This window comes from Amphiprion ocellaris, chromosome 17 (genome assembly GCF_022539595.1).
Source record: "Amphiprion ocellaris isolate individual 3 ecotype Okinawa chromosome 17, ASM2253959v1, whole genome shotgun sequence".
Classification (NCBI taxonomy): domain Eukaryota; kingdom Metazoa; phylum Chordata; class Actinopteri; family Pomacentridae; genus Amphiprion; species Amphiprion ocellaris.
In genome coordinates this window covers 2,670,516-2,681,251 of record NC_072782.1, presented here as the reverse complement: position 1 = coordinate 2,681,251, position 10,736 = coordinate 2,670,516, and the positions used below count along the sequence as shown (strand labels likewise).

The following is a 10,736-nucleotide window of genomic DNA, read 5'->3' as shown; positions in this document are numbered from 1 at the left end:
ACAGACGTGTACGGGACGTTTATGAAAATACAGAACAATGAATTGTTGCGTCCCGTATTGATTCAATATGGGACGCAACAATTCATTGTCAAATAAAGGACGAGTCCGTATTGTAAGGGACGGGTGGCAACCCTAGCCCCCTGTGTTAATTAGCCCGCTAGCTAACTTAGCCGCTTAGCTAGCTAACGTCCGGACCAACTGCTCAAACACGACAAAACACAACTCTTCACAAGTCGCTGACTTAACGTACAACAAAACAATGCTACTGGTTAGAAGTATTTATCTTCTTACCGTGTTTTACTCCAAAAACAAGGTCAACAGCAGCCAGAGATGCTACCAGACATGCCGACCATAGATATATATAGAAGACTAGATATGCTAGCTTGCTGTCTTCTATATATATCTAGGCTCTGACCACTGGCTCCGCCCTCTGAGAATCTTGTTGTCGTTTGGCTCCACACTTGCTGATGACCACTTCTGGTCTCAGAAAATGAAAAACCGGACCTTTTTTGTTTCTGTCTCTTACTGATTTTATTTTTTTGTTATTCTAAATATAAAATGAAAATCAAAGCATTTTTAAAATTTCGTATATCCTTTTTGATCATGAAAAGGAAAAACGCCTTGTATTTCAATTTTATTTTTTGGATTCTAAAACGAAAATCAAATAGCCACTTGTTTTTTGTTTTTCAATACCCCTTTCAGAACGGAAAATTGAAAAAAAAAAATCCAATTGCCAAAATATCAACGGACCTTACAGCCTCATCACTCTGTCTTGTACTGCCCGAGGCCCTCTTTTAACACTTAACATTTCCTGATGTATTTTTTTAATTTATTTTGTTGTTTATTTAATAGGGACAATGCAATTAACATAGCTTCAATACAGTTCATGAATCCGATGTGTTGCATGTAGAGTTTTAGCTACAGCTAATTCTCAACTCCTGCCCCTAGTTGGGCTTTTAAAACAACCAAAACATACAAGATCACAATCCTTTAAAAGTACCATCTACAAAAAACCTAAACAAATACAACCATAACTTACAAAATTAAGTTAAAAATCCTTACAAATCGGTAAAACAAAAGCAATTCATTTATACTCTCCATATTACAAACAGTCTCCACTAGGGGGCGTTATTGCTTTGAATGAGAGCAGATTTCTCAATTTTGTGTTCATTATTGACATGCTGACATTCAGTCTCTTAGTCTTTCATCCATATTCTTGTGCGTTCTGGTGAGCACCTGTAGAGCTGTATGTGTAAAGGCTGAAAAATAAAAGTTCAAAAATTAAAAATTCACCAAAAGTTTAGTTTTTAACATTGTGCCTCCAAAAAATGCAGTATTTTTTAAAATTTTGCAAAACATCATGATATTATCAGCCATGTAAAACTCAAATGACGCACGTAAAACAAGGAAATAAAGGATAAATTGAATATTTATTTCACATACCTGATACTTTCATTTCTCTTCAATTAATATTTAAATTTCAATACATAATAATGATTGCTTTCAATTTTCCCACTTAAAATGTCCACATTAATGTGTGAAAAATAAATAACCAGACATAAGAATGAAAGCAATCAAAAATAAACATTTTTTTTAAATGAAAATTGTTATTGTTATTCTTTTTTTCAGCTTTGCTACAAAAACATCTAACCTGAGCGGAAGCCGCTCTCCAGGCAGGAAGCTGTCAGCGTGTTTTTGTTGCTACTGGGGACTGTTGTGTTGTGAAAATGGCGACGCCTCGTCGCTCCTCTCAGCAGCAGCAGCCGAACTCCCTGCTGTCCTCCCCGCCCAGAGGCTCCTCTCGCCCCGCCACCCCGCCCGGCTCTCCGCCGGCTCCCTCCGACGATGCCGCCTCGCCTCCCCACGTAGAGGCCATGGAGAACACGGCTGACGGTGAGGTAACCCCTGCCTCTCCCACCAGCAGCACCGCCGCCTCCCCGGCTCTGGCCCTCACCGCTAGCAGCAGCAGCGGCTGTAGCAGCAGCGCTAGCTCCCCGACCACCACCGAGGGCAGCGGGACCAGCCCCGGCTCTACGCCCGACTCGGGCAGCGGCAACACGGCCAGCAGCGGCGGCAGCAGCGGCGGCAGCAGCGGGGGCAGCGGCGGTGCGGCTAACGGGGCTTTTCGGGAGCTGTTTGAAGCCTGTCGGAACGGAGATGTTTCGAGGGTGAAGAAACTCGTGGATGCGGTGAATGTGAACGCCAAAGACATGGCTGGACGAAAGTCGACTCCCCTGCACTTCGCTGCAGGTAACAATAACTGAACATCTGGAGTGTTTGTCCAACGGGGGGTGGTGGGGTGGGGTGGGGGTGGGGTGGGGGGAGGCCTTTACTGACTGTCAACACAGTAAACAAACACAACACCTGATTCATCAGTGTAAACTCACCAAATCTCAATATGTCATCTTTATTTCTGTTGTCTAAAGCAGTTCCCCTGCTGATTTATTGAAACAGAAAACTTTAGGACCATCTATTGTGACTAAATTCTCAATTAATCCAGTTGTTTCATACATAAAATGTCAGCTTCTCAAATCTTGTCAATAATAACAATAACAATAACAGTGTGAATTTATTTTACACTACTTTGCTGCCATGCAATGTTGCAACCACACCCAAAATCCTACTATCATGAGTCCTAAAGTCTGGATTTTTATGATCGGTAGTAGGTTGTTACACCAAACCGTGTGCATGGAGAGAGGAGACAAGTTAAATTAATGAATGCAAGTAATAAAAAAAGATAAGACAGTCTTTATTATCCCTAAAGGGACCTTTCTCTTGGGCAGTGGTGCAGATTTTTACAGCTCTGTACACCTACAAACAGCAGTAATAAAGCAAAAGTACACAACAAAGGCACAGAATAGCCATATATGTAAAATAATATATGCAAAAAAGTACTATGTCCATGTTTAATTTATGAGAACACTTTATTGCACCTCCTGTAAAACAGAGAAGTAATGCTAATAGAACAAAAACAAGGGATCTAGATGTTAACCTTGAGAATGTGATGAATTTGGATTCACCTTGGACAGTTGCTGCTGTTGAACTTCTGCAATTATGGATCTTAATTCACTGAAAGTTTGGAAAATGTCTTACATGTTCTGCAACATCAGGGAAGGCTGACATTTCATACAAGTTAAAAGGGGTAATTTTGTATGTAAAGGTAATTATACAACTTCAGAAGGACACAACAGAGCACTGACACATCAAGATATAGTTTTACTTTAAAGAATTACCAGGAAGCTACGCAGCCCCACATAGGATCGTCTAGCATCCATGCAATGATGTATTCAGATCCTTTACTTGAGTAAAAGTAGTAGCATCACACTGTAGAAATACTCCACTACAAGCAAAAATACTTCATTTAGAGCTTTACTTAAGTAGAATTATGTAAGAATAATCAACAAAATGCACTTAAAATTGTAAAAAGTTGTATGTCAGTGGTGTTTATACATATGGATGGCTGGATGGCTACACAGAGAGATAGATGGAGAGATGGATAGATAGATAGATAGATAGATAGATAGATAGATAGATAGATAGATAGATAGATAGATAGATAGACAGATAGATAGATAGATAGATAGATAGATAGATAGATACTTTATTCATCCCTTTTCTGGAAGTTCAAGGTATCCATTAGCTCACAGTTACATTTAAGAAAACTATTCTGCAAAGAACGTGCAAAACTGTGGGGATATTTACAATAAAACTAGTGTGACAGGTCTAAGTACAGTACTAAAATAGACAGAATAATAATAATAAGCATATAGCCGGTGCTTGGGTTCTAGTCGTCCAAGGTTATTTGGTTTTATTACACAGTTGAATAAAACCCAATAACCCCAGATAATTACTGCTGCATTGATTTCATTAATGTGTATTTTACTGCTGTGGATGTTTAAGGTTGAACTGATTTTAACTGGTTCGTGCCTCTTTGGATGGTTTCATTCTCAACAACGCGTTATATTCTGTACGATCATCATATGTTTGTAAGTATCTCAGTAAAACAGCCCCGTTTGTTTTCAGCTTTCTGATGACGCTTTCCCCAACTTACCAGGAAAGGTTTTTTTTCCAAATAATCAGTGCAGGCTTCAGTCTTCAATGTCTCTAAATTTGGAGATTTGTGGTTTTCAATGGAAAAGTCTGAAAAGTGACTAAAGCTGTCCGACAAATGTAATGGATTGAAATGGATAATGTTTGACTTGCAGTGAAGTACAAAAAAGTTGCATAAAATGGAAAAACTCAAGTAAAATACGGTACCTGAGTAAATGTGCTTTATTATATCCTGCTGCTGTGTCTAGAGATGCAGTAATACTTAAAAAAACAGATACCCAGCATATGCTTGTGTTAACGTGGTTTGTACAGTCTACACCATGTAAACAGTGTTATTAATCTGAAATAACAATCATCAAACGTAAAAGTGCTCTTATTTGAACCCGCTTCTATCAAAATGGAAAGTTTTTCATCTTTCGTTTTTGCCACAGGCACCAAACCGAGAACGCTCGAATCAAACACTCATCTTCACTTCAACTCGTGAGCTCCAGACTTTTTAATTTAGTTTTTAATTCTTCTACCACTGCAGACAAAAAAAGATAACAAAAAACCCCAAGAAAAAACACACACAGCTGTTTTATATCCAGGCCTTCTTAATCCTCCGCAGCCTGAACAAGATGAACAGATTCTTGCCAGTCACCACACATATTTGGAGAAGAAAGAAAAAACAGGCTTCACTTGTACAACACTTCTCCTAAAGTACAAAAAACCCCAGCCCTAAACACATATTTGAATTAAGTATCGATCTGTCTTTGAATTACGAATCAGTGATGCTTGCACATAAAGAAAAATAAAATCACAGGAGTTAGAAGTACAGAAGAAGTAAAACCTTTAATGGATTTAAAATGAACGGCGTAGAAACTGGTAATTACAGATTGCATTAATAGCTCGCATATTTTAGCGCTGCTTAATTGATTGGCTGCTTTTATCAACGCTCGGCTCTCCTTCGCTCTGCTTTCATCTCAGGTTTCGGCCGGAAAGATGTGGTGGACCACCTGCTCCAGACGGGCGCTAATGTTCACGCCAGAGACGACGGCGGTCTGATCCCGCTGCACAACGCCTGCTCCTTCGGCCACTCTGAGGTTAGACCATGGAATCTACAGCATCACATCTGTGTTTAGGTTTAGTTTAGTTTGTCACTGCTTTGCCTCTGTTAGTCTCCAGACCAGGGGTGTTAAATTCATGTTAGTTCATGGGCAACATTCAGCCCAATTTGATGTCAACATTTAGTCACAGCTATCTGGAACTGAACAATATAGTATTTTAATTTATGATCACAACGACAGAAGTCAGACAAAAAAAACAACAAAAACAAGAAAAAATATTACAAAAATGAGACACAAAGCGAGAAAAAAATGGACAAACGACAAAAATGAGACAGGTAAAGACACAAAATGACAACAAGACCAAAAACCATGAATAAAGCAAAACAAAATGACGAAAATGAGAGAAAAAACACGTGAGACAAAAAGGAAACACAAAACGACAAAAACGCGAGACAAACGACAAATGTCAGACAAAAAACAAGATTAAAAAAGTGACAAAACAAGACAAACTATTATATTACAAACAGTTATTACGAAAATAAGACAAAAAACACAAGCGAGACAAAAAGGAAACAAAACGACAAAAACGAGAAACAAAACGACAAAAACATGAGACAAAGGACAAAAGTCAGACAAAAAACAACAAAAACAAGACAAAAGTATTACAAAGATGAGACGCAGAATGAGAAAAGAACGAGCAATCTAGTATTTTACTTTATGACCAAATCGACAAAAGTTAAACAAAAAACAACAAAAACAAGACAAAATATTACAAAACTGAGACACGAAACGACAAAAATGAAACAACACGAAACAAAAAAGAGACAAAAAATTTGACAAAATAGTTACAAAGTGACAACAAAACAAAAATGAGACATAAAGGAAACACAAAACGACAAAAATGAGACAAAGCGACAAATGAACAATCTAACATTTTACTTTATGATCAAAACAACTTGTCATGGTCTAGAAATTATTTTAAATTTATAGTTTTACTAATTTACAATCTGCAGTTAATGTCTTCTCTGGAATTTTGACACTTTGAGGGCTGGATTGGACCCTCTGGAGGACCGCTTTTGGACCGTGGGCCTCATGTTTGACACCCCTGGTCGAGACATTCAGACTAAACAGATGGAGGTGAAGAATATCATTACAGGTGACGGCAGCAAAAAATTTGTGTATTTCTCTGAGACAGTTGAAGCTTTGGTGGAATTTAAATGACTTCTAGAAATAAAAAGATGGAAAGTCATGCAGACTCCTACACAAAATTCAGTGTTATGACCATGAAAATTAAAGATTATTCTTTTCAGACGTCCAAATCTGGCGTGTAAACTCTAATGTGCACAGTCAGCCTGGAAGATTACGTTGATATTTCCTGAACATTTACCCTTCCTATATTCTGCTCATGCATAAGAGTGCTGCTGTTTTTGGATGATCTGTGACAGATGTGCTAATGCTTTTTGTCCTCCTGGCTCTTAACCGCGGTGATCAATCTAACGTGTACGGTTTTAGATGCTTTAGAGGCTTTTAGGGCTTTGTTGGAGAGCACTTTGCAGCTTTGTCAGAAAAGCGGCGCACTAATGCAGCTGTACAATCAGGGCTATGATTAGCATTCTGATGAGCGATGCTGTCCAAACTGAAACCAATCGCTCAGACGCCACGCAGCTGAAACCTCCGAAAGTGGCTGTTTCCTTTGTTTTTAATGTTTTTAGCTTGAATGTCGCAATGCAGGGTGAAACATTAAGGGCCGATTCATGCTATCTGACGTAAATTTAATCATCCAATCAAGTCCACGAGGGTCTGACTGTCCACAGTACAAGCACGACAACGGCGGATGTACCAGGAAAACAAGTGGTGCTTAAAACAAATGTTTGGTATGAAGAGAGAACATTCTCCATCATCCACACCTGTATAATTCATTATTTAAAGAGATGTAATTGAAATACTGGCTGGAGGACTTTGAAGGAGCTCCAGTTTGTGCATGCATGGAGCTTAAACACAGTAGGAAGTTCTTAAATCTCCAGAAATCCTGTGCTATGTTCACGCACTGTGGGGATATGATTCTAAGTTTTCCTACAAACTTCAGTTAAAGGCAACTAGACTTGCCTGTCTGGTTCCTGAAGATGTTTCACTTGATCCAAGAGGCCTTTTTAGATCTGTTCTGATCTGGGGGACGACTAATGGCCCCTTACATGGAATCACAAGAGTGCCACAATAAAAGATAAATCTGTTAAAAAAATAAGGAAATAAATGTATAATTATACAGGGGAATAAATAAAAGAATAAATTAAAAAAAAATCTGTTAAAAAATACAGAAATAAATGTATAAATATAAAGGGGAATAAATAAAAGAATAATTAAAAAAATCTGTTAAAAAAGTACAGAAATAAATGTGTAAATATAAAGAGGAATACATTTTTTAAAAAAATGTTAAAAAATAAGGAAATGAATGTGTAACTATAAAGGGGAATAAATAAAAGAATTTAAAAAATAAATCTGTTAAAAACAAGGAAATAAATGTGTAAATATAAAGAGGAATAAATAAAAACTTAAAAAATGGAAATATAATGGGAAAAAGCAATAACAAAAAGGAAAAACAAAGCGAAAAGAGAAAAGCAAAGACATTTTCCTTTATATATCCATATTTTTTTAATTTATTTTTTTATTTTTTATTTATTCCTTTATTTTTTCCTCTTTATATTTGCCCATTTAGTTCCTTTTTAAGCAGATTTATTTTTTTAATTTCTTCTTCCTTATATTTACACATTTTTCCTTATTTTTTAATATTTTTTTATTTATTCTTTAATTTATTCTTCTTTATATTTACACTTTTATTTCCTCATTTTTTAACATTGATTTTTTAATTTATTTTATTTATTCCTCTTTATATTTACACATCTACTTCCTTATTTTTTATTTATTTTTTATTTTTTCCTCTTTATATTTACACATTTATTTCTTTATTTTTTTAACAGATTTATCTTTTACTACGACACTCCTGTGAGTCCATACATGCGCAGCACAACACTCAAGGTGTGAATAGTTGTAAAAATGCCAGATCAGGGATGAATCAGGGTAGTGATGGATTCTATTCTATTCTATTCTATTCTATTCTATTCTATTCTATTCTATTCTATTCTATTCTATTCTATTCTATGAGGTTAAAAAGTGTTTTTGAAGAACAAAAGACTACAATTATTAAAAGTAACGGAAGAGAACTGGTTAATGTTTCCTGGCACAGGTAGAGAAAAACATCCTAGCCAATAAACCGATGTTCTTTTGCCGAGCAAATGATAAATGCAAATGTTTTTAATCTTGTTTTCAGGTGGTGTCCTTGCTGCTGTGTCAAGGCGCTGACCCTAATGCCCGAGACAACTGGAACTACACGCCGCTACACGAAGCCGCCATCAAGGGCAAGATCGACGTCTGTATAGGTGAGTACAAAAACACAAAACCTGTGGGTCAGGAACTGAATAGTATGTTAACAAATGTGTATAATATATAGCAGGGGTGTCAAACATGCGGCCCGTGGGCCAAAAGCGGTCCTCCAGAGGGTCCAATCCGGCCCTCAAAGTGTAAAATTTACAGAGAAGACATTAACTGCAGATTGTAAATTAGTAAAACTATAAATTTAAAATCATTTCTAGACCATGACAAGTTGTTTTGATCATAAAGGAAAATACTAGATTGCTTAATGCTCTTTTGTCGTTTTGTGTCTCATTTTTGTAATATTTTGTCTTGTTTTTTTGTTTTTTGTCAGAATTTTGTCGTTTGTCTCATGTTTTTGTCGTTTTCCTTTTTGTCTCGCTTGTGTTTTTTATCTTATTTTTGTCATTTTATGTTTCGCTTCATTTGTTGTTTTGTACATCATTTTTGTCATTTTGTGTTTTTTTTGTCTCGCTTGTGTTGTTTGTCTACTTTTTTGTCATTTTGTTTCTTGCTTTTTTCATTTTTTGTCCTCTTTGTGTCATTTGTATAATTTTTTGTGTCATTTTTGTCGTTTGTCCATTTTGTCCAAATTTTTAAGTCTCTTTTTTGTTTTGTTTCATGTTGTTTGTGTCGTTTTTTGTCATTTTTTTCTCGCTTTTGTCATTTTTTGTCTCATTTTTGTCATTTTGTGTTTTTTTTTTGTCTTGCTTGTGTTGTGTCCGTTTCTTTGTCGATTTATAGCTTTTTTGTCTAATTTTTTGTCTCTTTTTTTAGTGTCATTTCTCTCCTGTTTTGTCTTTTTTTTCTTGTTTTTGTCGTTTCGTGTCTCATTTTGTAAAATTTTGTCTTGTTTTTGGTGGGTTGTCTGTCTTGTTTGTCAGACTTTGTCATTTTGATCATAAAGTAAAATACTGTATTGTTCAGTTCCAGGTACCTGTCATTAAACTTTTGAGTTATTTATTGGTTATTATGCCCTGATTTTAGAGCGTAACGTTTCCTCTTCCACAGCGACCATCATTGTGTTTTAAAGACATTATTTGGAGGTGCAGCTGTTTGTTTTGTTGTGTGTTGCAGTGACTGTGCTGATTCCTAGTCTCCCCACACAGGGGACAGTAGTACATTGATTTCTTTTCTTACCGGGAATTCAAATTACAGTCGAGTGTTTGGTTCCTGCGACCTTCGTTGCGCCGAGTCCGTCATCACAAGTTGCTGTCTTTCTGTCAGCGGCTGCTCAAGCTGTCTCCACTGACAACAGAGATTCACTGAACAAAAATAGTTTTCAAGTAGGCCACACACAGACTGTACAGGAAGGAGAAAACAACATTACTTTTATTTATTGATGCATTGATTTTTATTTCCCTGCCTATTGTGGTGAGTGGGTGGAATCTACCTGCAGTGAAACTGGCAGCTTCCTAACCACAGATACCCTCCCGATATACAAGCAGCAGGAAATCTGTGTGATTTTTAAACCGCTGTGTGTGGAGATTACACATTACCCGGCTCAACAGACGCATTTTAAAACAAATGCAGGGTGTCCTCGGGTAATGTTTGTCTTGTGTAGCTCTCAGAATCAGTGTGGCTTGAAGGGTGCACAAAAAAAGCCACTTCAAAAAACGCTTTCTGTGTGGATTTTATAGTATATGAGCTCCTACCAGCGTAGATTTAATTCAGCAGAACAATAGAGAGGCTGTTAGTGTTGTTACTGATCCCCGAGGAAAATGTGAAGTAGACAAGATTGGCCACAGCGTGAAAACAGCCCAAGCTGTACGTTGTTGGATAATCTTTATGATCTTTACAGAGAAGCGTTGCTCAGTATGAGGAATGAGAACAAATGACTGCAGCGATCGTCGGCGACACCTTGCTCAGAGCGCTGAGTGCAACGAGGAGGAAAAGTTGTGCCAGTCTTTTCTGTTTCTACTGTAGCTGCTGCAGGAAGTCCCTGAAACACTGCAGAGCAGCAGAGGGCTTCAGTTAGTCTCCTATCGATTTATTCAACAATTATGAATGAGACTGACTGAAATTGATGTGACAGGGTCTTAACTTTTGGGTTCAGTGTATAATTGTGGGACTTTTTGCATCATAGTTGACATTTTTGCTGTTTTCAGGCCTAAAATCAACAAAACCAAACACCACATGGCATTTTTAGAGAAAGATTCTTCTAAATATTATATATACAATTGAGTAAAATTGAAATTTAAAGTTATTTCTAAA

The 10,736-nt window shown here is 37.0% G+C and overlaps 1 protein-coding gene across 1 annotated transcript in view; it reads left to right on the top strand.

Moving 5' to 3' along the window:
* The first annotated feature begins 1,689 nt into the window (after positions 1 to 1,689).
* Positions 1,690 to 10,736, top strand: part of LOC111571154 (poly [ADP-ribose] polymerase tankyrase-1-like) — a 166,111-nt gene continuing 157,064 nt past the window's right edge. Inside the window, exons 1-3 of the mRNA XM_055004022.1 lie at positions 1,690 to 2,250; positions 5,017 to 5,132; positions 8,422 to 8,530. Of these exons, the coding sequence (XP_054859997.1) occupies positions 1,728 to 2,250; positions 5,017 to 5,132; positions 8,422 to 8,530 (748 nt within the window). The 5' untranslated portion in view covers positions 1,690 to 1,727. The remainder of the gene's footprint in view (positions 2,251 to 5,016; positions 5,133 to 8,421; positions 8,531 to 10,736) is intronic.